Genomic DNA, 27997 nt, shown 5'->3' with positions numbered 1-27997 from the left:
ACATAGAAAACATATAACCTTATTAAATACAGTGCATTGTTATGGAGTAAACTACCCAACAGTATATTCAATAGTTTAAAGTAGCTACACGTCACCAAGCTATGACATTAAAATTCTGCTTGCACATGAATGCATCAGTATTAATACAACACTCAGAGGGATCACAATTTTCCTTTATTTTTGATACTTCAGGTGCATTGTACTGATAACACATTAATAGAATAAAATTTCAAATGCAAGTATCATAGTACTTTTTCACTGTTGTACAGCTATTTTGACATAAAAGAAGGATTTTCTAATGAATGACAAAATAGTATAGCTAGATTTGAATGGAGTTAAAAGTTCAAGTGGAAATACGCGGCATAATGTTGCAGTTTTCGATTTGAATTCACCGAATGGGGCACTTCCCTGGTAATCAAAGGCCCTTTTTTTCCTCTGCTATGTCCTGAGTGGGTATTTGATTAGACAAGACAAGCGTGTTAAACGGGTATTGCTTTTAAGGGAAGCATTCAAGGACAAATACAACATGTTGCTCTTTTTGACTGATATAGCCAGTAATTGACCTTTGTTATTCCACTACATTCTTAGATATAACATTAAAACCTATTATTTCCAGATTAAAGAGTATTCTGATCAGTTGTTGGGGTTTTTTTGTGTGTCACATTTGAAATAATCCCATTCAAACATTTTGGTTTTGGTTAAACTTTTGTGTGGCTTGGGTAAAAAAAAAAAAGAAGCCACAAAACCAAAATCTCCCTCCCCTCAGTAAAATATCACCGTGTATACCTTTCCATCCATTTAAAGTTCACAACAAAATCAGACCGACTTTCAAAAAAATGTATTTAATGAGGACACGTTTTCATAGTTTCAGTGGTAAGTGTAGCAAAAAACAGTCTCAGATAGACGAGTGAGTGAAAGTTGTCCCAGTTATAGTACAAAATCTAACAAACATATACATTCCATCCTTACGGTCTGACCAGAAAGTACTGACTAGTGAAATATAAAGGCCCCGTTACGACTCAATCAGGTTCTGATTTCTGCATAACGTGCTGTTAAAATGTACAGTGTCAAAATAGACAGTCCATTGTTTTGCAGAATCTCCTCACAGAAGATTAATGTAGTAGGTTAATGTAGTAACTGCTGGGGGAAAATGTGCAATGTGTACAAATTTTAAAAGGAGTGAATACACTGCTTTAAGTCGAGTTGTGATGGTACAAACTTCAATCAGCAGGGTCTGATCACACGCCCGGTGCTGGAACAGGACAATCCACCGGTCTTCGGTATTTGTAACCTCAACCCCCATCAGCGCCGTCTGAAGGCACGGGAGATCCTCCAAGCGTTGGGCTCCTCGTAACGGTTGTACAGAGGTTCGAGGCGTTGCTGTTTCTTCTGCTTGCTGAGGCGTGTGGGGTCAGACACTTTGAAGAAGGCTGGAGAAAACTCCACCAGCCAGCGAGGGTCGATGGTGGTCACCTCTCGCATATATTCCTTGGTAGTTAGCACCAACTCATGGTACACAACCCTGTGGAGAAGAATGGCAGAGAGTTAGGGGACTATTTTTAATGTCGAAATTCCTTATTATTTTATAAAAAGGACAATTCATTTCTTGTCGGACTGATAAAAGTTTGAACTGAGGTGCTGTCGTACCACTCAGGCTGGCGGTTGAACAGAGCACTGGAGGGGTGAATGTATACAACTTGCTGGTCTATGAGGGTTCTGTAGCCCTCTTGAGGGTCCTTTTTGGCCGCATTCCTGAAGAAACCACTGCAGATGGCTTTCTGGACTCGCACTGTGGCTTTTCCACAAGATACCACATCTAGTTTATGTCTGCAGAGAAGAGAGCATGTTGGATTTGCATGAGAAATCAAAAACATTTTAATGAAAATTTCACGCCCTCTCGCTATCATGACTCCATCATACCTGTCCATGATGCCCAGCATCTGTTTGCGGATATCCTGGGCTCTGCGCAGGGAGCGAGCCTGGATGAAGTTCTCATAACACCAGGGGTTGGAGAACTTGTTGTTCTTCCAGGAGTTGTAGACAGCCAGCAAGGTGAGGTGATCACCTTCAGGTTGGTGAAACTTTGCCTTCTTCTGGTCAGCCAAGGCCTGCTTGTCCTTTAAGAAAAAAAAAAAAAAAGTTTAAAAAAAAAAAAAAAAAAAAGTAAAAATTTTTTTCAAGTTTCCACTGGAAATAACTAAAATGAAATGATGGTTGGACAAATTGTCTCCAAAGGACCAATGACCTGTGAAGTTGAACTAAAACAGCAATTAAAAAAACAACACTTCTGAAAACATCTTTTAATGGTGCTCTGTGCCGGCCAGGGTAGAGACAAAATTTCCAACCTAGGGATGATTTGTTAAGACACCAGTTGTAGTAAAATCCCAGGAAATATACTCTGTGTGCCAAGGTATACTGAAAATATACTCCGTGTGTAACAGTATAGACCAGAATGTATTGGACATTGATTTTAGTGATAATCAGACTCAATCGTTGGGCTTGCAATGAGTAATAGAAGCATTGTGATGAATCTGGGTTAAGAAAATGATTGCTATTATTAGACAGTTCGGAAATATTAAAGTTTTGTAAAAATATTGCTTAGGACACCTTGGAAATAATGGTGTCAGGAGTTGCCCAGACTTACCCAGGCAGGACAGGAGAGTTGGGGATTTTCCACAGAGACTGACACCATTATTTCCAGGTAGTTATGGAGAATGTGACCAAATATGGGAAGTATGACACCATTATTTCTTAACGAGATGAAGTTTTTTTTTTTTTTTTTTTGATGGATAGCCCACCAGCGAGGAGAAGCGAACTTGAGGTACAAAAGATGTCTAGCTTTTCAACAAAATTTCAACAAAAACAATGAATTATTTTTTACTTGGTCTTAAATAAGTTTAGAAAGCTGCCCAATCCGAAGAAAACCTTATTATCCAGTAATTACAAATAGGAAGGTCTGTGTTGAGCATACCTTAGGCCTGTAGAAGACATTCTGCACAGACAGCATTGACACGATGGTGAGCATCTCTTCACTGCAGCCCAGATGGACGGACATGATCAACATCTTACACAGCATGGGCTCCAGAGGGAACTCAGCCATCTAGAAGACAGATTCACAGAAAATGAAAGATAAATGCAATTTCAAAATACAAGAGGACAAGAGGGAAGTGAGGGCCAAAGGAGAAGAGACAAAGCAACCACATGCTGCCCTACACTGACACATTATTAGTTTATTCAAACTATAAATTGCACAAATTTGATCGAATGTCATTTATCCACTCCATATTTGCTCCTGAGGGAAACCACCCAGTAAAAGCGCTCCTTACCCGTCTACCCAGCCGTGTGAGTAATCCTTCATCGTCTAGAGCTCCCAGAGTGTAGAGCTGCTCCATGGCTGTGATCAGAGTCTCCATGGGAGGAGCATCCATGAAGTCAAAGGACAGGAGGTCATTGATGCCCATTGCCTGGTGGAGGAAATACAAATACAGTAAGAAAGGAGATACCAATGTATTATGTTAATGGTTTGAATTAAAACCTAAGCTTGAGAGCTTGGAAAGTTTAGCTGCATATTTCCATTGCATAAACGTTTAGTTTTGTTTTTACTATACTGTACCATACACATGTTGCTGCATTGGAAAACTATATACAAACTATATACATGAATTCTCTTTGACGAACTAATTACATCAGAAGAAGGCAGATGAACTCCCTGAGTGGTCATGAAAGCTCCTCTGTTATCTCCAAATACATAAATGCTCCTTTCCTTTAATATCCAAGCAAAAAATTTATAGCACACGAGCAAGACATAAGCCCAGCATGTCGTCTGCAGAGTGACACCTGACCTTCAGAGACAGCACAGTGCTGGCCAAGTTGGTTCTCTGGATCTCAGGCACGTTGGTGGTCAGCATCTCATCTCTGTAGGCTCTCTCAGTGTAGAGCCTGTAACACTTCCCTGGGCCCGTTCTGCCGGCTCGACCTGCCCTCTGCTTGGCCTGGGCCTAATAGTGGGAAGAGAAAGCCAACAATCAAAGCAATTAAATAGGAGAGATTTTAGTATTACTATGTCCGAATAAAACAAATGTTTGCAATATCACGTACTGTGCATCTGTAAGAGATTGTACCTGTGAAATGGGAGTCACCACAAGTTGGTCAATGCCAGTCTTAGAGTTGTAGACTTTTTGCTTGACAAAGCCAGGGTCTACTACATAGTAAATCCCATCGATCGTCAGAGACGTCTCTGCAATGTTTGTCGCAATGACCACCTGCGGAAAACAGAGGAGGGAATACAGGTTATTCCACAATTGCTCCACAGTCAAACAAGTACACATAAAGTTAAGATTTTTTTGTGCTGACATCATTGCCCATTAAACTCAACTTGGGTCTACGCTCATTACATTTTACCACATAGTTTTACAATTGGAGAGATAGGCCAGCAAATCGGCTTTTGTAGGACCATGAGAAGTCGCAAACTTAATGACCCCAAAAAATAAAATCTAATATATAAAAAGGTCAGCTGAAGATCCACTGGGACGAAAATTATAAGCCATAAATAAAGACTATGGACTGAGTATTTAGCAGAACATTTCATACAAAAAATAACCATTTATGTAAGTAATGCAGAAATACATCCAAGAGGACAATGGCATAACTAGCATGTTTTTGGACTAGCATTCTTCAAACACAGACAATACATGGATAGAGAGCCTGTATTGTGCCAATGCAATTTTCTAACAGGCGTATAATGGATATATTTCCCATATGTTTTAAAGACTTATCAAATGTAGGCACCTTTCTGCTGCCTGGGGGTGCGGGATCAAAGATCCTGGTCTGCATCTCACTGGGCAGGGCTGAATACACTGGCAGAATAATCAGTTCAGGAACATCAGGTCCCAGTGACTTCATTCGCTCATACAGGATCTCACAGGCCGTGTCGATCTCTTCCTGTCCAGTCAGAAACACCAGGATGTCACCTGGACAGACGAGCGAGACAGAGAATGTTGACATGGACTGACGTAAGAGTCTAGCAGTAAAAAGAACACCTGTGTTTTGAAGATTTAAAAAAATAATACCTGGAGGTTCAGTCAGGTGGATCTGCATGACAGTGATGAGACTGGCATCCAGGTAGTCTGTCTCAGGCTCTTTGGTGTAAAGAACCTCCACTGGATATGTTCTGCCTGGGATGGTGAAGATGGGCGCTTCATAGAAATACTGAGAGAACTTCACAGCGTCCAGTGTAGCTGATGTTACAATCAGCTTCATGTCGGTGCGTTTCTGTACAGTCTGGAGGTACAACAAGAATACTCAGCATCTCTTTGAATTTTTTCCTCTCCCTCTCCACTGTGACAAATAATGAATAAACGAGCCTGTGCTCTTCTTGCTCACCTTCTTGAGCAGGCCAAAGAGAACATCAGTATGGATTGTCCTCTCGTGAGCTTCATCCAACATGATAATGGCGTACTGGCCTAATTCGGAGTCAATCAAACACTCTCTCAGCAGCATACCGTCCGTCATGTACTTGATTACCGTCTCAGGGCTAGTGCAGTCCTCAAAACGGATGGTGTAACCCACCTGCAACAAAAGATTAAAAACATCTGCATTTGGGAATAGACCTGAGGTGTCTGGAGATGTTTAAAACACCGTGTTGTTTTGATTTAACAACACATACAGAAAAAGAAAAAACAAAGACAAGTTGTGATTTTAAAAGTACCAGTATTGGTAGATGACAAGATATCGGGGGGTAGGTCACTCACCTCTTGTCCTAGACAACAACCATACTCCTCGGACACTCTCTTGGCCACTGACATGGCGGCTACACGACGAGGCTGCGTACAGCCAATCTTCCCCCGGGTGGTGTAACCTGCCTCTGCCAGATACTGAGTGATCTGTGTTGTCTTACCAGACCCGGTCTCTCCAATCACAATCAGGATCTGGTTGTCATGAACAGCCTGTGAAAGATTAACAAGACGACAGCAAAACTTACACACTGGCACTTAAATGACAGCCTTTCCGCATTTTGTCTTTTATCTTTGTTTGGACAGAAATAAAACTAAGATGGGTAACAAAAAACACCAACAGAACAATGATACTACAGACAATACCACCATCTGCAACACAGCATCGACATTTTTTTTCTTTAGCCACATTGCATTAGGCACCAGAGAAAGCAAATTCAATAAAAACGAGAGCAGAAGCTAAAATCTCTCAATTTACATTTGGCAGATGTTTTCATTCGATGCATCTCAAAGCGTAAATCTATTTAAGCATCAACATCTGCTTGTTAAAGGATAATCAAATTTTCAGTAGAATCTAATCAGAATCACTTATAAACTCCCATGTGAAGAATCAAAATAAATCTCTGGAAATGTTTCCCTTTGGATTTTTTTTTTTCCCCCAAACTGTGACGAACCTGAATGAGCTGCTCCTTCAGTTTGTAGATGGGCAGGCTCTCCCTCTGCTCCAGGATTGACAGCTGGGTCTTCTTTCCATAGGAGGCCTTGTTGCCCCCAAAGGCATGTTTCTTCCACTCTGGGATGTCATTGGGCATCATACCAATGCCTCTCATGTTGGCTGCGATCTGCCTGCCATCAGCTGTAAAGAGGAGTAGAAGAGTGCTTGATAACGAAGAGAGGGCTGTGTCAATTTTTAATACTTCTGCTGAAATCTCCCTGCCATATCTGCATGGTTATGGCAGGATAGTGACCGCCCTTGGAAAGGGTGGAGACCAGCTGGGGCCATGAAGGGCATACAGGCACACTGAACCATGGCAAAACTTCTCCATCCGGCCAGATAGAGGGCTGCAGGAAGCCAGATAACCATCTCCAGTACTGGCAAGCCATGTGTACAGTCTCCTATCATGGAGGAAGTCTCATTCCTGACTCAGATTGGGTTGTGTCTATTTATTTATTTATTTTTTAAAAATAAAAAGGAGACCTCATGGACAGACTGCATTACAAAATTAATTCTGATATTTAAAGCTTGCATGCCAAAATCTAAGGAAAAACTATTTAAATAAAATCTGGGACAGCGGCTAAGATAATCAATATCCTCATTTCAAGCTAGCAGATGTTTTTATGGCTAAACAATGATTTGATGAATTATACTTCAGCATCAACATCTGTGACTTAGAAATGACTTAATATGAACATCCAGCGGATTTCTAACCATCTGGCAGCGGGTCAACCCAGTGTTTATTCAGCCCCATGGGGATGGAGTCCATCTCTGCCTCGCGTGCAGCCTGCTTCAGCTCTCGTCTCTCCTTGGCCAGAGCACTCTGCATCATGGCCGCCTGGGACAGAGAGCCATCTGGATTCTACGGACAGTAGAGGAAAGGCATAGGGGTCACTTTACGTGTGTATTTTAATGGGCTATAAATGCTTTTTATATCATTGTGTGTTGGTGCTGCATCAAATTCAGCTGGACAAAGAATATCTGTTCTTTTCTAATATTCATTCTGCTAGCTAAATCCCATCTCCCCAAAATTATAAAGCAGACACTAAATAATCTGACAAAATTGGACACACTGAATTGCTCAATAAATCTTTCATTTATTTAGCAAGAAAAAGCATATGATATATAGGGATAATGTACCTTGACAATCTTGACAGGGCTCATGTCCATGCTTTGTTTGGTGTGTCCTCGTAGGAATGGTGGTTCCTCTTCAACGAGCTCAATTTCCAAGTCTTCATCTGAATGAGAATAAATACAACCAATCAGTAAGCAGTCATATTTCACATGAAAGTTTACAGGAAAAAAAGAAACAAAAAAAAAACACCAAAAACAAACTGAAAATCGAGTTACAACCCCCCCCCCAACATCAGTATTATGTATGGAGATATGCAAATCTGTTCAGTGTGTTCTACTAAAGACACACAAGTATTCTGTTATCAAACGGTTGTGTAATGGGAGTATACAAAACTCTCTTACCCTCTTCATCATCAACTTTAGGAAGAATCCCAGTCTCGTCGTCAAAATCAGGGAACTCTTCCTTGGACAGCACATTGGCGGCTATCATCTGTCAGCAGCCAACCAGGGAGTATTGGCATATGATCAAATAAGCCTTCAAAAGGATTCAGTGTTGTCCTCAAAGAATGAAACAGCTTCTGCCACTTTGAATTGTGTGCTGAATTCCATGCTGTATAGGCCCACCTGTTTGATCTCCCACTTCTCTGGGTCCGAGATTTTAGTGAGCCTCTTGCGTTCCAGGGTGTCGTCCTGCTCCAGCTCAGGGGCGTGGCCCAGGTTCACGTTGCTCGGCTGGTCAGGATTCCTCAGGGAGATCTCCTCCCCTCCGTCTGGGCCTACGTTCCTCCTCCTGTTGGGGTTCAGGTCTTCTCCTGTCTCCTGGTCCACATCCTGGCAAAGAAAGGAGAAAGAAATTAGAAAAAGTTACATGCTCACAATAGAAGGAATAACAGTCATATATACAGACACACACACACACACACACACACACCTGAATGTTGTCTTACCTTCATACTGAGGCTGGTCTTAGAGCCAGTGAATGAGAGCACCTTGACTTTGACTCTTTGGCCTTTGCTGACAACATCAGCCACATTGGCCACACGGCCCTCTCTACGCAGCTCTGAGATGTGGACCAAACCCTCCCATCGTTTCCTACACGAGGAGAACAACAACAACAACACAGTTGACTTAACTGCCAGATTAACAGACTGAAAATACAGTTCTTTCCTGGTAACCTGAGCCCCATATATGCGCAGTAATGCATACGTGACCAGAGCGCAGAACTAACGGCTGCATCCAGTTTGCAGAACCAGATGTTTTTGATTGTGTCAAAAGAAACAAGAATGAGTCCTGAATAACCAGTGGTCTATGCCGCCACCCTGAAGTTAGGTTAAAGTTGTATTAATTGCCTTTTGGTCACTTCATACTGACCTTAAACCCTCCAGTTGAACAAAGCATCCAAACTGCATGATGCTTGTGACTTTGCCATTGTAGATGTCTCCAACAGAAGGCTCCTCTGGGGGAGGGCGGTCCACATGTTTGTCCTTCCAGCGGTCAGAGTCTCTGTCTTGGTCTTTTCTGGGGCTAGGTGAACGATCACTCCAGCGGGAAGATTTGTCTCTTCTTTTGCCACGATCTCGGTCTTTATCTCTGTGTCGATCACGGTCTCTGGAGCGAGACCTGGATCTGGAACGGGATCGAGAACGATGTCTTCTCTTCCTGTCCCTGTCCCTCTCCCGATCCCTGTCTCGGTCTCTGTGTCGGTCTCTTTCTTTGCTTCTGCTGCGACTTCGGCTGTGGCGTCTGCTCTTTTCTAGCCTGCACAAATAAGTGGGAAAAGTACATAACAGTAAACATCTAAAGCCACTGCTGACATGTAGCAAAACAGTCAAATTCACACAATAAACTTCATAGCAAAGTGCGTATGTGTTGGGTTGTGGTATTACCTATATTTAACAAAGCATTCATAACTTGCACCTAAACTTCTCTTTCAAGAAGGAAAATAAAAATGTGGTATGTGTCCACAGCTGTCTTACCTGCTCTTGCTGCTTTTAGAGTCTGTCCCACTGACACTGGGCATAAACATCTCCAGCTCCTTCATGGCATCAGCTGCTACTTTCACATCATCTTCATCTAGTAGTTTCTGAGGGAGTCAGCCAAACAGAAACATTAGCAACACAATATCTTTAATCTTTCACTGGTTGCCATCTTTGTTTAGTTTTACCATCATATTAATTTTTTGATATTCACAACGGCTAATTTCATTAGTAAGTTTGATTACAAGCAGCAACAATGTTAGGAGATCACATGTTTTGTAAATACTGGCAACTTGGAGGCAAACGCTGCATTATGGTAGAATAGTTGTTTGACGGGTACACGACTCCTATTTCTGACTTTGAAAACGCACACAACAAAGTGCAGACAAGTGTGAGCTTCAATTCAAGTCCATCCAAATTAAAAACATGTCGCAAAACTCTTCTACAGTACACCGTGCTTTATTCAAACATTTTCAGTTATCGTGGCTTCATCGGAGTCTTGCCTAAGGTTGTTTCCAGTTACCTTGTATACAGTCCACACATCACTAGTTTGACCTATAGATAACTTTAGATACTAATACACAAAGCAACATTATTCTTCATTGAATTGAAAAGGCACACAACATAAAGCGCAGTCAAGAGGGAAGCGGTCAGATATCAGCAAACTATTTGTGTTCAAAAGCAGGCGCCTGGCCTCCTTCCGGCTTGTAAGGAATCACCCACCAAAACAATTTTCAGAGGGTGTGTGACATACTGACAGATGGGTAACAAAGTGGAGAGTCTAGACCAGCTTCTCCCGTGAGAAAACCATACTTGTACAGGAGGTGCAGAGATACAGTTTGCTAATTCACAGCAGCTCACATACGAATGTACTTCACCATAGGTATGCCACAAAGGGAACACAATGTCTCTTTTTAGGTGTTAATAACAAACAATAACAATCAGTACATTTAAAACGTTTAAAGATCTTAATTTGCATTATTAGGAATGGTGGAATTATAAATTAAACAGATACCACCTAATAATAATAACGTGTTTAAGCCACATACCTTTGGTGCTGGATCATTTGGTCTACATAGGGCAGGAAACATCTCCTTCAACTTCTCCTTTTCTGTCTTCGGCATGACCAAAGTCTCAGAGGCTGAAATTTGGACAAATATTCATTATCTGGAGTTTTCATGAGGACACAACACCACATAACAATATACAAAAGGAATGACAGGTATGTAGCAATTATATGGTAAAAATAGAGACAACATACAAGCAGTTTTTACAAAGTATGTAGAGTGGAAATGGCTCTCAATTTACAAGATGCCTTTTGACTCTGATTAGCGTTCAACCCAAGCAATCCCCATTTTCCTCGGTGTTGAAATAAAATAAAATGTGCCTCTAATTAACAGAGAGGCGTTTGGTTATCTTTCCCTTAGCAGCAAGCACACTGACAGTACGGCTACTTTTGTCAGGTAAAGACTATTATTTGGAGCACCATCTGGCATTTCAGGAAAGTTGAAGTTGATTGGTCAAGTACATAAACGCCCTTACTCAACAGAAACATGAACTTACCTTTACTTGTAGTGGCCTGGGATGGTGGTCGCATGGTCTGAATGAGCCTGAGCAAATTGCTGATGAGAGAATCCTATAATAAATACAACAAATGAGAAGAAAACAGAACGGGTTAGTTACCAAGTTGACCAAGTAGCTAGCTGTTAGCTTACATCACTTCGTGACTGCTGGTGCAGCTTTCAGCGTTGAACTTACGGTGAATTCGGCCCCATTTTGGAGCAAAAGAGCCTTGAATCCATCGAAGGTCGGTTGTTTTTCGGCGAGGCTGATGACAAATTCGGCTGCGAAATAATGAAGAAGGAAATCAACACTGGGCAGGACTTAGACGCTAAGACTCCAGCGTTAGAACATGACACGAAACAACGACCGAGGCAGTGGTGAGGTGTTGCCACAAGCCTGCAAATCCAGTTAACGTTACAGGAAACAGTCCAGAGAGAACTTGATCTGGTGGGAAAACACGCCACTTTACAGCGATAACGGATATAAAAAACAAAACAAAGCTGTAGCTAGCTGGCTAACAACAGCTAGTTAGCACAAGCTAGCCAGTTAGCCGAGATTTCTCGTTCAGGGCAGCCGTTCTCGGCCGCAGAATACACACCTAAATCTTTGTCACTTATTCCCAGATGGTTGTCGAGCTCCGTGCAGACCTTGGACACCAAAGACAAATATTCGAGCTGCGACAGCTCGTCGACTCCACCGTCTGCCATTCTCCACGACTCTTGTTTTTTTTTTCTTCGTCCAAAGCGGGGCAGACGACGGCAGACATTAACTGGATGCGGGCAACTTCCACTTCCTCCCTTCGCGGAAACACGTGAGGGGCGCTCGTTTCATACATACTCGCCGCGCGGCGGCGCTCCGGTTCCTCATAATGCATTTTTGTCAATATCACGCCCGGTGGCTTTTCCCCATGCGGGGTGTTTTGCCGCGGCGGCGGACCGTGAAAATCTGTGTGCTAAAAGCATCTCCGAGGGGAGGGAGCGAGGGATCAGACTCAGCGGGGACGGTCGAGGACAGTTTCGCCGCGTGGGTGCCGGCGGCCAGTCCCGGCGACCGCCGCCGTCTTACCGCCGAGGACTCGCCGGATGAATAAACGGAGGTCTCGGTGGGTGAACTGCCACAGTTTTGGTCGTGGGGTTCACTTTTAACACGGCCTCCCCCAGCGAACCTCACGCCGAGCAGCGCGCCGAAAAAAAAAAACCAACCGGTCGTTTGGACTGACAAAGCCGGCATTAAAACAATTACTAAAGGATAATCTAAATCCTACTTTTAGACAATCCTCTTACTGTTAATGTCTTAAAATATACCAAAACACTGCAAACGGTCCAAACAGATTTTAAGAAAAATCAGATTTAAAGCACCGTCTCATGCACCCGGACTGTTAGACAAAGTGGGACACGGGATTTCGGGTTGAGGGGGACTTTCAGGCATAAAAACCTGCTCATAGCAACAAGTCGGTGAATTAAAATGCTAAAGCAGAAAGGACGCCGTTGGCTTTAGCCGGAGTGGACAAACTGTTACAGTCTAGGGAGAGATTTGCCAAAAATGGTCCCGATTGGCCCGAGACCACCCTGTGGCAGTTAAACACAGGGAAATCATTGTTCAGCCCTCATATTTTTCTTGTTGTCAGGCTCCTGATCCCTGCTTTATGAACTGCATATGGCCTGTGTCGAAGAGCTCGCCGAAAGAACTGACTGGGCGGTTTATCTTTTATGTTCTGCAGGCCCCCGGTACACACCTAGCCATGGCCCTTGGGACCCGTAGCAAGAGCTACGTTATGTCCACACCAGCCTTGTTGCCTAAATAATTTGTTATTGTTGGTGGTTTGGGCCGGTTAAATCTTAATGCTACAGCACACGGTGATATTTTAGACATGAGACATTCTGGCGAAGGCCTTTTCCTGTGTCGACACGACAATGCCCCTGTGCACAGGAGCCAGCTCCTTAAAGAAATGCTTTTCCCAGTCTGGTGTGGAAGTACTCGACTCACCTGCACAGAGCCCCGACCTCAACCCCGTCCGGCACCTTTGGGATGAACGGGAGTAGGGGACTGCGGGCCAGGCCTTGACGCCCACCATCAGCGGGCTACATCGCTGACGCTCCTTTGGCTCAAGTGGGAGCAAATCCGCGCAGCCAGCTTCCAAGATCTGGTGGAATGTGTTCCCACGAGGCTGGAGGCGGTTAGTGAAGCATATTAATGACCATGGTTTTTCAGAGTGAGGTAATAAACAATCACATATGGGTAAAATGTTCAGAAAAACCACAGACTTTTGGTCATGTAGCGTATAAAAAAATTCTTAGTAGGAGAAGCAAGAAACGAAGTGTTGGGCAAAAACAAGAATTACTTAAAGACATATGGACTTTGGCTTCTCCTGTGGCCCGTTTTTAGCAGTAAATGACCCCATTGCCCTTGAGCACTTAGCTCAGGCTTCCATGACAACTTCATCCACATTTTTCATCTTGTGCATAAAGCGTCACCACATTCAGCCACGATTCACGGTGTTGTACTCACTGAGAGGGCTTTGACTCATCGAGGTCTTGGAAGTGTCTCGCTGAGGGAGAAGGTAAATCAAGACTGCACGTTGTATCCCCTTGTATGGGCCGTGGGGGCCATGGTAATGTATTGTATAAGTTGTATGGCATTTATGTTGGGAGTATATGCTGGTGTGCAGGAAGTGGGAGACATCCTTCCTCCGCTCGTCCCGGGATAACCCTCCATAAACCTCCCAGCACATCCTCAACTCTCTGGATAGTCCTATGGACCCTCCCACACATTAATAAGGACACTGTCCTTTCTACATTTTCCCCCTGTCTCGGTCTTTAGTTGGCTCCGGCCTCTCAGACCTCCTACCTCTAATCTTCTTAGTAAATTGAATCCTCATTACCCATCTATAAACATACTTCTTATTTAACAGACTACTTCTGGGTTCCTGATCAATGGGTTTTTGCTTCACTTTACATTTATCACATTCAAACACTCGTGTTTCTGTAAAAGCATATATTTTTCATTTTTATGTCAGTATGTTGATTTAGGCAGTGATGGATTCTCTCAGAGGAGCTTCCATCCCAGGAGTTCGCTTTCCTCAGAAGTACCACATGATCCTTTCGAAGTCAATGTATTTTTTTTTTTTTTTTTTTTTATCCCCAAGTATTTCTCCCCCTTGTACTAATAAAAATACAATCTGGAATTTATGTGGCTGTTTGACTTTTGGGTATTGTCTTAGTAATGGAAAATATGTTTAGAATATAATTCATGAGGTAACTCGAGTGTTAATAACAACCTCGAATTTATGCAATCCATTCACAGCAAAGATAAAAGTACTGCCAAAAATTCAGAACATATACATGGCCAAAAGTATTTAGACACGTGAAGATTGCACCCACATGTGATTGTTAAACCTTTTATTCCAAAACCATGGGTATTAATGTGCTGTTATAACAGCCTCTTCGCTTCTGCAAGGACTTTCCTGGAACCTGGCTCCAGGGATTTGCTCCCATTCAGCCATGAGAGCATTAGTCAGGTCCAGCCCTGACGTTGGGTGATCCGGTCTGGCTCTCAGTCGGTGGTCCAGTTCATTCCAAAGGCGTTGGATGAGGTTGAGGTCGGGGCGCTGTGCTGGCCAGTCAAATTCTTCCACACCAAACTGGGAAAACCATTTCTTTATGGCGCTGGCTTTTCTCACGTCGAAACAGGAAAAGGCCTCCCCTTCAAATAGTTCCCATAAAAACCGGAAGCACAATATTGGCTAAATATCATTGTATGCAAAAAAAAAATAATAAAAAATTAAAGATCATGGGAAGTACGCTTACTTAGTTCCTTTCCTGAAGTTAGTTGAGAAGATCGATTCTACTCTCATGTCTCATGAATTACCTCAGCTTGGCATAAAGACTGGAAGCGGGTGGAAACAGCAAGCCTGGCTGCCAAAAGCTCACAAATTACACAAACTCTAGCTTCTTTGTTTAGTCCATACTCAAAGTGACGCGTAGAGACAGCAACTCGTGGTTTTATGGGAAGTTACGTTGCGGTGACCTCCCGGGGTCTTGTCGTCAGAGTGGGAGAAAGAGGTCGCTCGCCAAGAAGTGGTTCCACCACGCATCTAACGAGGTGACCAAGCGCTGAGCTTTAGAGGTGCACGAAGGTGCGGATTTGAATGTTACGGAGAGCCGGGCTAGCCACGCCCTCCTGCTTTCGCTGTCTTTATGCTAAGATAATAGCCTCCAGGCCCCGGCTCAATATGTAGTGCACAGATATGGGGGTGGTATCGATCCTCCCATCTAAGTTTCAGAAAGATAACAAGTATCCTACAATGTCAAGCTATTTCTTTAAAAATGCCCCTCAACTGGAACTAAGGGGCCTAACCCAAACCATTCAAAACAGCCCTAGATCAAAAAAGTAGGCTCCAAAAAACCGTTGACCAAATAGTTTTTATATAATTAGACGAGATGTCAATTTAAAATAATCAGCATCCACAGAAACAGGATGTCGAAACCTGTGGCACCATGCTGCTCCTTTGGATTGGAGGTTTTAGATTCATACAAATTTATTTATTTCCTCTCCATGTGAATTCACACACATTGCCACGGATCTGGCCAACGCCCCCCCCCCCCCGTCGTCCTGTTGCCTCCCTCTGCGTGGTGTCGGCTTCCAGGCTTATGTATATGCTTTCTATGACCAGGCTGTGTTGACTCGCTCTGCCGTCCTCACCTGACCTGATTTTAGAGGAAGCAGGGAAACGTATAGGCAACAGGGCAGGGGGGGGGGGTGGGTACGTGTGCGCTCACGCTTACATAAGAGGCCTCTAATGTAAACAGAATACATGCTAGGCCACATGTACATACACACGGTCCTTGATGTCCCTGCAAGAGCGAGAGACTGAGGAGGATTAGACAGACTGAGAAATAGAGATGAGAAGAGGAAAAAAAAAAAGAGCTACCGTTGGAGCTGATCCATGTAGGATTCTTTAGAGGGAGAATGTGTGTGTGTACAAAAGAGTGGGAGAGACGGAGGGAGAGGTATTAGTGGGCCGTCCTGTCTCCCCTGGGTCGCAATAGATTTGCATTCTTCTGCTCCACTGTCCTGGTACAGAGCGTACAGAACACACATGTTCATTTCTGCATGGAGTTCTTTTATGAAAAAAAAGGACAAACAGGCGAAATCGACATGTGTGAGGTACGGGGTCGAGCACGCTGGGACCACGTACAGTACAGCACTTTGTGTAGCTGTGGCCCTGTGCATGCGTGTAGCCGTGTGCACGGTGAAAGCGGGTTTGGAAAGAAAAAGGGGTGTCTGCAAGCAGTCTTTGAGATTCAAGCCTACACCGCAACTGACAGCACAGCTGGCTGCAATGTTCTCCTGCTGCTGAGTGGAAAATTCCTGCTATGACGGAGCATGGAGCATGAAGTGTGTGTGTGTGTGTGTGTGAGAGGGAGAGAGAGAGGGAGAAAGAGGGCGTGTGTGTGTGCATGACACACACCGAGAGAGGGAGAGAGAAGAAAGGAGGAGGGTGATCTGAGGGGGCTGGGCCACCGTCCAAATAGCCGGTGAGGGATTGGTTGGCGGAAAAGCTGCCTTTGTGAGATCACAGCCCCCACAACAGCTTCCACCCACACGGCAGACTTCATGTGAAAAGATCCACCCTGCCTACACCAAATTCATTTAAAAAAAAAATAAAATAAAAAATTGCGTGATGTGAAAGAAGTGCCGCCCTTCAAGTCACTCCCACAAGTAAGAAAAGTAGTTGTCCGGTCAATTATTTAATTGTTCTGTGGCTTAAAATAAAATGGAGTCACTATCAAACTTGCTTTAGGTCTCCTAGTGAAGACGGTCACACCGGTGACCTAACCTCCCTAATACCGTAGGTTTGGGACGGGGTCAACGCGAGGTTTCTATTTGGGCGTCTGTCATCATTCAAATTTGCCCTCTCGGGCGCATAACAGAATTCTCCTCTTGTATTCTTCACCTATCGGTATTCCTTCCGCGCGCAGTTTGCACGAAGGCACGTCATGTTATGCTATTTTACATGCAGGCCTCCCGCCCGTGCTTCCGTTTTCTCAAAAGCAATTAACAGCTGACATCTTTAAAATTAAAAACAAACATAAAAAACGAATGTTTTTTATGGGGGGCGGCGACGAAACTCTCTCTATCGCTTGACCACCAGATGGTGACACACTGTCAGACTGGACATGTCACCCTCCAGGGACCACTCAGGACCCGACCCCTCGCTGTGGACCTTCACTCCACATCCTCATTTACGTTTTCCTTTCTCACAGGTCAGACTCCAGCCTAGGTCCTTGTTTGTACAAGGAACCGACAAGCGAAAACTCTTCAACCTCAAAAATCCCATCGTACGTGGTCTAGTTTTTTGTTTTTTTTGTTTTTTTGCCTCACAAGGCTTTTGGAAAGACACATTACTCCATATTTGTACTGTCAGAGTTTAAGGTTTCACAAGGGAGCTGATGCCAGGCTTTCTACAAATTTGCTGAGCCGCCAGACTGCTTGCCCTAATCCAAATTGCCACAACTTTCAGCAAAGGGATCATAAGCCCACGACGTGAGGATTTACAAGATAGGTGTAATAATGTTGATTTGTTTTGGGTTTTTTTTTTTTTCTCAAGCATTTCAGTAAAAACCAGACCAGACTGGAGCTCACTGAGGGGCAATAACACATTATCAGCAGAGATCCAGCGAATTAAACAACTTTTTTTCCCCCGACTAAGCGTGCAGGCCAACAGCCTTCCCATCTGTGATTCTGGGGTGGAGAATGAGCAATCGTGGCATGGTGACCAGCTGTCTCTCACTGGGAAACCTCACAGCGCTCCGAGAGCCATCTGATCCGATCCGCCAATAAGTCAGACAGGATGTGCTGTGACATGTGCTGATGAACTGAGCAGTGCTGTCAGCGCCCGTCCTTCCACCCGGGCACTGATTTGACCAGACAAACCTTGTTTACTCCTCGTTCGGCCATTATTTCGGCCCACTGACTCGACATCATTTCGCTGCATGTAAGTGTAAAAGAACACTGCTTTTCAATTATGCAAATATTTTTTCACCAAGGGGAGGTGCTCGCATACCGCTGGGAAACATAGCCGTCCTCAATCTAAGTAGGATTAAGTGCTCATCTTGGATTATGGTACAGGGGGACATTTACATTTTCATCTATTATGACTGAAACCTGAGTCAGGACCACAGAAAAATGGTTGGGTGATGTTTTATAGTGTGGATGCAGTGCTAATGTACTTTTCCTCTTTCATTTTGGTCAAACGATCAATTCAGAGTCACGTGTAAGGACAGTGAACATCGCTATGATGCATTTGTCAGGCATCAGGATTGTATTTTTGTGAATGTATCCATCTATAACCTTCCATCTCACGATAGAGAAATTACATTTTTATTTGATTTCCTAACAGAAGTGACAAGATCAGTCAACAAAACCTCCACACAATCATGCACAACTGCATATAACAAAGAGACAATGAGGTGATAACAAGAAAAGGGTTTTGTTGGTTTCATTTATTAGTCCATTAATGGAAAAACCTTCCAGCACATGACGTAGCTGGCTGGAGAGCAGAGAGCCAATAACAGACCAAAGAGCCAGAGAGATGTAAATTTAGTCACATATTTATTACATAAATATATAGTAAAATAGACCAGCGACAATTACCATAAAAATATCTTCCTTTAGAACCCTGACCATAAACAAAGATTTGAAAATCACACATTGACATTTACAAACACGCTGATTGTCTGGACCTGTCGTAAGCAGCCCACCACAAAAACCTGACATCACACCACCCACTGGACTCATGTTTTGGGAGGGGGGGGTTAAAAAGGGCGTGGCGCGTGCTCAGGGAACAGCGGTGAACTGGGTAATCGCGGGGAGGACAGGTCCAGGTGAGGAGGGGTTCGGTGTGATGAAGGTGTGGGTGGTGTGGAAGGGAGATCACAGTAGATATTCGGAGGTTTCCTGCGCCTGTGTGTGTGTGTGTGTGTGTGTGTGTGTTTATTTGAAAGACGAGACGGCGTGTATTTACTTAACCCAGAGCGCGTTGCCTAAAGCTTGACTGTACGTCCTTGCATGTTTGTTTGCCCCCTGTGCTTCATGGGAATGAATCCTGAATATTGTTCCTTTGCTTTTCATGCCTGTGACAGTGATGTCGTCTGAGAATTAAAGAAAGAGAGAAATAGAGAAGTAACGAACAAAACCTTGGTAATAAAATAACATTTTCAGATTTCAGACACTTCTTATTGTCGAGTCTCCTGGTATAGATACTAGGAGGCTGGGGTTGGTATCATTAGGGCAATTTACATAGTATCATAGTCACAGAAAAGTAAACTGGACAAAGTTTTAAATAGTTTCTGCTACTCTTTGTATTACCCTGAAAATATATGACTATCTGGCACCTCTGGATAGAGACTGAAGAAGATCTCTACTCTTTGTACAGTGAATGGCCATGTGTTTCCCTGCATACTCTGTACGATTTCTACTGTTTTGCAGCAGACTCTAGCTTGGGATGTACCTGCGAACTCTGTTTTACGCTGCAAGCGCAATGTTTTAGTTTACATCAGATTGCCATCTGGACCCCCCCACCCCACCCCACCCTTTGGCTTCTTATTCTCTCTAGAAATCTTCCTTTAGCATGCAACAACCTAGCTCTGATCCAGGACCGCGATAAGCCGTGCAAGCCGGGATGTGTCGGTCCCCCAAATACAAACTCTCTGGATGGTAGGCAATCTTGTTAGCGACTTGCAAGCTGGGGGGGGGGGGGTAACAAAACACATTTTCAAAATTCTGACCAAGAAAGGCCTCTAGACTCGATACCATAGATGTATTATAAGAACTGGGTACCGGCCTCCAAGATGGCGCCCATTCACTTGAATGAAAATTGCTCGCCAGGCTTTCTGCCTTCAGGGTTCGCTTCTGCGCTGCGTGGCCCACTGCACATGCACATTAGCGATTCTACTGCTGGCCCTGCCTGCACATTACCGCTCGGCCTGGGGACCTCCCATCGGGATGATCTCACAGACATAGAAATGGCTTTTCTAGACTCTGGCAACGTTTTACAAATGTTAAACCCTCATGGATTAGAAATCCGTAAAACAAAGAGCGAAATAACTGACACTCTTTTCAGTTCGAGGAGTCCTGTTTTAGAGATGTTTCTTGTATAATGGGGGTCTAGGGGGAAAATGCTTTTCTTTGCAGTACCACAAGTGTCCACTGGGACAAACTGGAACCAAGGCTTAGTGGTGATGCTGTATCCAGCTCTTTCTCTTTTTTTTTTTTTTTTTTTTTAAATCTTGGTATGCATTATTCCCTCGGTCCATTTTTAAACTTTGAATTGTATTTGACGTCAAAGGTGCCATACAAATAAATTTTGATTGATTAATGGTCTAATCAATACGATGCGAGAGCGAGGAAGAAATCCTGTGATATCCTCGATTTTACATGCCATGTATTGACTTAACAGACCTTTCTTGGTTGTTTTGTCGTTACTTTGCATTCGCTTGACATCGATTTGACGTGATATGTATCGGCTTCAAAGGAGAAGACCTTTCTCGGCCCAGAGTAATTCCTCTTTTTGTCCACCTTACAAGTCGCTAGGAAGATCGCCTTCAACATTCTTCCCCTAATGCAGTTCAGGCACCACCGAGTGGCCGAAATGTCTGGTTTCAAAAGATGCCCATCCAGGACCGTGATTCACACAGTGAAAGTCCTGGATCAGGACGAGCGAAATCCTCGCTTCGTCCTCTAGTGCTTTGTTATTCTCAGTTGTCTCCAGAGATAATGGGACTTGCCTGGTTTATAGTTTGCATGGAGAGCTATGAGAACACGTTTCAACATAACTGACAAAAACACCTCATATGCTGTCTTTGGCACCTTCCAAGTATCCCTGACCCTGACCAGACAGGTCATGACCCCTGAGTGTCTGCAGAACACATCATAGTTTTCCCAGCAGCCTCTGCAGTCACAGTGAAGCAAGGAACTCTTGAAGGAGTGATACAAAAGTAAGAAAAGTATTTGTATTAGCTTTTGCAGTGAAGGTTTTTTATATTTCATTTGCATGTTTATTTTTTTTTTTTTGTATCTTTTGTAAAATATCTACTGCTGGTTTAAAGTCATGAAGTTATAGAATGTGTTTCCATAGTCATAAATATACTAAGCAGGCCGAACAGGGTGCTTGAGAAAATCCAAGAAAAAAGACAACAAATTCCAAAAGAAACAACAAATCAAAACTGAACCCCGAGATAACTCCACCTCAGCAGATTCTGAGGTTTACTTCAGCACGCTTCTACTACTAGTGGAACTTGCAGAAATGTCTAAACACACTTGGTTTGCAAAAGGTGCTGTGGTTGAATGTATTGTCCAGACCTTAAACCTGGCATCTGTTAAATCAAGATAAAGTCGACTCCCCCACTCTGTCAATGCTGACGGCCCGTTCATTCAGATCTACAGAAAGGTTTCTTGACCTCCATCACTGTTTCTTGATTTATCATATGTTCTCCGATGCACGTGGCTTTTCTATCCTATCTTTTTTTTTTTTTTTCTAACAGGAAAGTGGATAGTAAAATAGTGAATACAGACACAAGTATTTCATAGACATTTGTACAGCATAACCCCATCTAGAAATAGAGTTGCACATGGAAACATCTACCAGCACCATCTGCTCCGTACAAAACGTAGAACTTGTTGTGTCCACCAGGTGTATCTGCTTTTTAGTGAAACACTGGTCCTGCTGATGAGGAGACCACTGGAAAAAAAAAAAATCTTTGAAGCATAGTTTGTTTTTGCTTAATGTTTTTAAAAACATACAATAAGCATGCCAAGCTTTCTGTACATGCAGCACTTAGTCCTTTCTGTTGTCAACAATGTCAGCAAAAAGGTGGTACAGAAGTGGACACGAGGGGTTGGGATTTCCTGGCTTGGACGTGCTGGACAGTGGTAAATGGTTCACAATTTGATCCCTATACTGAGGTTTCAAAGTCAGCTGAGCAGAGAGCATTTCCTCTGGTTTTGCATGCAACAGTGGGCTTATGAACTGCATGTGCCAAGAGAGGTAACGGTGCAAGTGTTCGGAGGTGTTTGACAGAACAGAGGACAAAGGAGACACGTTGGACCGAGAGCGCGGGGAGGAGAGAGGACGGAAAGCACCCTTTGAGGCCGGTTTATCAAACCTGAGCAGTTCTGAACCAATTCAAAACCTTATTTTCTACCTGACAAACATTGCATATTTTTCTCATAAGCCCGGATCTCTCCAAACTACAACACAATTCAAGTAACTTATCTGATCTCTGATCTGTATTTCTGATTGATAGACTATGAATAAATGAGCTCATCTGTGTACATTCTTAGCTGTCTAGGCATGTGATTTCCCACCCGTTTACAAAAATATCCCCATGACTATAAATCTCCTTGTAGATAGTCTGAGCGGCACAAAACAACTTGCAAGTTGAGGCCACGGTACCACCTATAAGTGCTCTTAGTTCCGTCTTGGGATTTGGTGTACTAGGCAGCGGTCTCAGAAACGGGACAGCGACAGTGTCCACGCAAAGCTATTCATAATGTCTAGTGGTCAGATCGCAGTGGAGAGCAGTGAGTAAAGCTCCGTGATGGATGGACTGAGGTGTTACCTCACGATCGATACAACTCTCTATTTACACAACGCCTCATGCTCAGCCGTTAGCGAATAATAAGTGGTGGCAGTATTTTAACGGTCACAATTTAAAAATCAGTCCGCAATCAGTCATGCATCTTGATGTTTCAAAAATTTTTAACAGCAGATCTGGCACTTTGTTTACATTGTTCGGCTCATGGGTTTAAATAGTCTCTGCTGATTTTTGCTGGTGTGCTAGTGTGCCCACAAAGGGGGCTCTTGGCTTCGATTCAGTCATTTAATGTTGTGTGTAGCGATAACACAAAACCTACTCTTGGGAGTGACTGCCACCCCCCCCCACTAACTCACTCTTTACCAGAGATCTAACGCCACAGCACGCATATTGTAAGTGCAAGCGTTCACAATAAATCCTCGAGCGCCCTGTGCAACACGCTGTAGCCACAACAAAAGTAATCAATGAGGCCATCGTTAGGAGAGAAACAACACTGCAAAGCTTTGAACTGTAGCTGTAGCAGTGATCTGCTCTATTCTGTGAGCAGCAGTCTGGCCTTTGTTTGTGGGATTCGTTGCAGCTTTTCTTTTGAAACATTACCCACTCTTGCAATTCAGGTTTCATCTCTTCCAACCCCACCACCCTCGCATATAAATGGTTTCCAAGCGCCCCCCCCCAAACTTTACTCTCTGTTAGCCTGCTGAACACAATATTAGTTACATTCTTCGAAGGAAATAATACAAGTCTATGACAGGACTCTGTTTTACAGACTTGTGTCACGTACTGCGGCCTAAAAAGGTGCTTTTGAGGGTTCGGCAGGGGAAAGCGAGGCAGGTCGATCAGAAATCAGCACCACAGACGTTCGTAGCAAAGCGTTCACACACACTTACACACACCAAACACAGTTCTCTCACATGAACATCGAGGCGGACATTCACATGCGCACAGCCATATACTGTATATGCACAGCCTTAGTTCTAGCCATGCCAACCTTTCAGTACATCACAAAGTTTAACGAGTAAGCACACTGAAATAGAACAGGCCTGTGGATGGAAGAACAAAGCCAGTTCCTCTGCCCCCCCCCCGGGGGTGATAATGCCCGGCGTGGATGGGAGCCAAGTACTGCTGTATGTACACCATTAGCCAACTGGGTGAGGGAGAGCTGGGTATCGCTGCTGGCACTTTGACCGTAAAGGGCGAAAGTGCGACGACTCGGCTATTACTGACAGTAAGGGCTGAATTTGGTTTTGTATACTCTGGCACGTGTTTGTGAGAAAAGTCAAAATGTGATTTATTTAGCATCACATGCTCAAACTGGACTTTTGAAATAAAAAAGAAGCTGGCCCGAGTAAAAAAAAAAAATTAAAAAAAATAATTTAAAAAGAAACTTGTGTGTGTTTTCACTGTGGTATGGCAGCCATTTTCCAACAGGAATAAAAGATAAAAAGTTAGGGATGATAAAAAATTTAATTAATGAGACTGTAGATCAAAAAATTATGTTACACTAAGTCATTCTTTTGAGACAATATGACAAAGCTTTTGTATAATGAAATTTGACTTTTTAAGTCAAAAATGAGAAAGTAGTAATTTTTAGATAGTAACTCAAAATCATGAGACTGCAAGTCAAAAATGTCACTTTAAATCCAAATTATGTCATAGTAAATTAAAATTACAAGGTAAGATGTAAAATTTCAACTTCGTTTTTCATCATTTTGAAATACAACGTCAAAATTTTGACAGTATCTCATCATTTTGATTTACCATGATTACTCTTTATTCTGGTCATTCCTAACATTTATTTTTTTTCTTTTCCTGGAGTGAATGGGCGTCCACACAGTGCAGCACTAAACCCAAACAAACACAACTCACAAACGCTCCCCACTGAACAGAACCGACAGACAGACACATGACTTTCCCACCTCCACACATGAAGAAATATGTTTTCATTCAGGGCCAAGAAAGCAATGAGGGCATCATTCTTTATGGATGAGGGTCCAATTTTTTTGGAACCTGGATGTCTACACGTTTTTATCCTGACACTTGTTCCAGGACCGAACACAGAACAGAAAAAAAAAAAAAAAGGTACATTACTGATTGTAAATAGAGAAGACAAAAAAAAAAGATGAGCTAACAATGGTTTTCCATCTAAGGTTCATCATCATTTATTAGAAAATGTTCTTTTACCTGAGAGAATCCTTCAATAGCTTCCTTTACCCAGTCACAAAAGGTGGTCTGTGTTTGCGTGTGCGCATGCGTGTGTGTGTGTCTGGAGCGGGACTAGCTGATGCTCTCACGGGTGGGTGCATTTAAAAAGCAATCGGGAGATTACGGTTTCCCCACAAATACATAAAAAAGATCAGATAAGACGAGAAATACGCCAAAAGGTTCACTCACTCACTTATTGCACTTCATTAAAAAATATTTGTAAACTTTATAATTAGTCACTGACTGTCTCTGCCTTAAGGCTGCGGCTCTGTTTATTCTCGGGTCACACTAATTTAAAAAACATTAAATGGTGCAAAAGGCATTTGGCTTGGGTGCAATTCACTTCTATATTTTTTTTTTTTATCTTGTCAAAATCATTAGCACCAAAGATTCTTCCACTTATCATGGGTTGGTTTGGGGCCATTCAAAGTGCTTTTCATTTAAGTGCTCAAGTGATGGTCAGCAGGTTGGAGATGTTCATCTCCAGTGGGGTGATGTAGAAATTTTTTGAAAGATCTGTGCGTGCAAATCCGGTCAAATCCTTTCCACAAAAGCAGAGGCGGCGGGTTAAGTAAACTCGCTTATGCCACGCACATCCCACTGGCGGACATCAACCACCCAGACCACTCTTTAACATTACATTAACTTGGTCGCAGGATAGAAAAAAATTAAAGCTTCACACACATATTGCAGAAGGATCGAATTTAGGGTCTTGTCTAAATCTTGGAATTTGAGGCTTTGTGGCCTTCAACCCACCAAACAATGAGAGCACTGCATCAAGCAGACGTTAAGTAGTACCCAAACTTGTCAACAACACACACATACATACACACACACACACCACTTTCTGAGCAGTTTACAAAAAAACAGCACATCTCATAGAATCCTTATTCTCTACAACATCCCCAGTGCCCCTCCTGCTTGTTCTCTGGGACCGAGACTACAGCAAAGAGTTACCGACCCCGAGGACCAACTAAGTCAGCTGGGCTAAAGGTCAGCTCACCCGGGCAGTCCGGACCCTCGCCAACAGTAAGTAGCAAGGGTCTTTAGGTCAAGCAAAAAACATCTGGAATTCAAGCCGGGCCGAAATTGATTTCATAGGCAAAACTGGCTCATTGTTGTTACACTGAGCTTGTATTTTGGAGGGAATTGGAGGGAAATTGCATAGACATCTTGCTACTTGCATGTTTTCAAAAAACTCTACATTTGGCATGTAGGGAACCAAACACAATCATAACACCAAAAAAACATCACAGACAATCTCCACCCTTCGTCCAAAGTGTCAACATGTGAGAATAAACCAAGACCGTGATATTTATGGAGGGACGGGCTTAAAGGCCCCGCATAGCCAGCCTTTCAAAACCCGCACTTTGCTTGTTTTGGTCTTGCAAAACCTGGTTTGCTTGAGTTATTGGTGTCATTACTGGGCATAGCCAAAATTACTTTTTACTTTTGCCTAGTGAGAGTTGTAAACCAAGTAACCAAAAGACCCCATTCACACTTATGGGTATCAAAAGAGCTACGAACGCAACCGAGAAGATGACGCAAAGACACATACTAGCCAGATTTTAAAAAGGTGCAAATGCATCCATCTCTCCGAGATAAAAACTGTATGTAATGTTTACTCCTCCTAAGTAAATATTGGCAAATTACAGAGTGTGTCCCTCGAGACAACAGATGCTAAAGTTACACTGAAATTCCACTCTACCCGGTCATACAAAAGTCACACCTAGCTAATGTAGTGTTAATCTGATCCCGGATCAGATTGACCACCGAGTGATCTGCATGGGCGAGAGAGCATTGATCTTTGGGTGAGGGAATGGTGTAAATGAGAGCCCGCGAAGACGGTTAAACTTTTCTCTGGCTCGTAATACATGACTGAAATTTGTCCGTGTGCTTGTGTTAATGCGAACTCTTACTGTTTTAATCAAACTGCTAAACTCCATAGGTTCTTCTTCTTTTGGCATTTTGCCAGTTTCTAACCAGCTTCAGGTGCATTATTACCACTCTCTGGGCTGGACTGGCGTGATCCTGATTTGCCCGTAGCCCGGGAAAACCCGGACGGAGGCAATCAGACTGTATTGATCTGGCCAACAGAGATGCATATAAGCGGCTAGGGGTGAATGAAAAGACACGTGAAATGACAAGTGTAAATGGGGCCTCTACAAGTCCCAGTCGTAAACTGGTCCAGGCTCTTACTACCTCATGTGGAAAACAGAGCTTGCAAGGTTTTATGGCTGGCATCTGGGAGGCTACGGGGTGGTGGGCAAATGGGGGAATACAATTTGGACTTTTCCAACTATAATGTGGGTGTGTAGCAGCCAGGTTAGCTGACATTCACGCCAATTAATAACTTGCTTATCTTTTATTCATATCCCCCTCTCCCACCTCCCACTTTTCAAACAAAAAAAAAAAATCCCACTGCCCTGTTGACCTTTAGCCAGTGTGGCTGCTAGCAACACTCACATCAATAGTTTGGAAGAAATCAATCTGATTCCACAGGTGAACACACACACACACAACTATAGGCATTCATGTCTAGCGTGTCACGTTGTTGTGGGAACATGAGGGATACGAATCTATCTCTTTGCAAACAAGAGGCACAGGGTTAATGATTAATGTCACGGGGCACTTCTGAATATGGATCTGCATGCACGTGAGAGAGTGCACACATACAAATGTAAGAAGCGTTACACATCACTTTGCTTTTTTTCCCTCCAACGTGACGGCGGGATGGAGCGGTTAAATTTACTTTGTTGCAATAAATCTTGAGTGTTGTATGTTTTTTTTTTTTATATTTACATCCTTGGTTATGGCCAAAATAAAATGTAAATGAAATGAAAATAAAATCAAAACAGAAAACATACAAAAATACATAACATAGTATTGCACCTTGCAGATGGGCAATATATATATTCTCAGTTTTTGTTTGTTGTTTGTAACCTCTATGTGACACCACTATCCTTTCTGCTGGTGTGTGGAAGTTAGGTTGTGGGTGCCGGGCTCAGGTCCAGCCCCCTCCTGTCAGCTACATTCAATACCATAAAACACTCAGCCATTACAAAAGTCATAGTCCCTCAGTCTCTGGGCCATTCACATTTTAGGTTTACTGTCTATAGACTGTGCCTCTTAGTT

The 27997-nt window shown here is 43.2% G+C and overlaps 1 protein-coding gene across 1 annotated transcript; it reads right to left on the bottom strand.

Annotated features, from left to right (window-relative positions):
- Positions 1–165: 165 nt before the first annotated feature.
- On the bottom strand, positions 166–11992 carry LOC120794622 (ATP-dependent RNA helicase DHX8). The gene is made up of 23 exons (XM_040135843.1): positions 11659–11992; positions 11256–11341; positions 11061–11133; positions 10547–10638; positions 9498–9604; positions 8893–9279; positions 8469–8613; positions 8146–8352; positions 7924–8011; positions 7588–7685; positions 7162–7309; positions 6407–6588; positions 5751–5945; positions 5383–5568; positions 5070–5280; positions 4789–4970; positions 4122–4262; positions 3843–3998; positions 3327–3464; positions 2972–3100; positions 1921–2117; positions 1648–1827; positions 166–1522 (listed from the first exon to the last, which is right to left on the bottom strand). Exons 1-23 carry the CDS (start codon positions 11765–11767, stop codon positions 1303–1305), a joined length of 3657 nt encoding a protein of 1218 aa, XP_039991777.1. The 5' UTR covers positions 11768–11992; the 3' UTR covers positions 166–1302.
- Between the last annotated feature and the right edge of the window lie 16005 nt (positions 11993–27997).

This window comes from Xiphias gladius, chromosome 9, assembly GCF_016859285.1.
Source record: "Xiphias gladius isolate SHS-SW01 ecotype Sanya breed wild chromosome 9, ASM1685928v1, whole genome shotgun sequence".
NCBI classification, from domain to species: Eukaryota; Metazoa; Chordata; class Actinopteri; order Istiophoriformes; family Xiphiidae; genus Xiphias; species Xiphias gladius.
The sequence above is the reverse complement of the archived record's forward strand: the minus strand, read 5'-3'. Positions and strand labels throughout refer to the sequence as shown.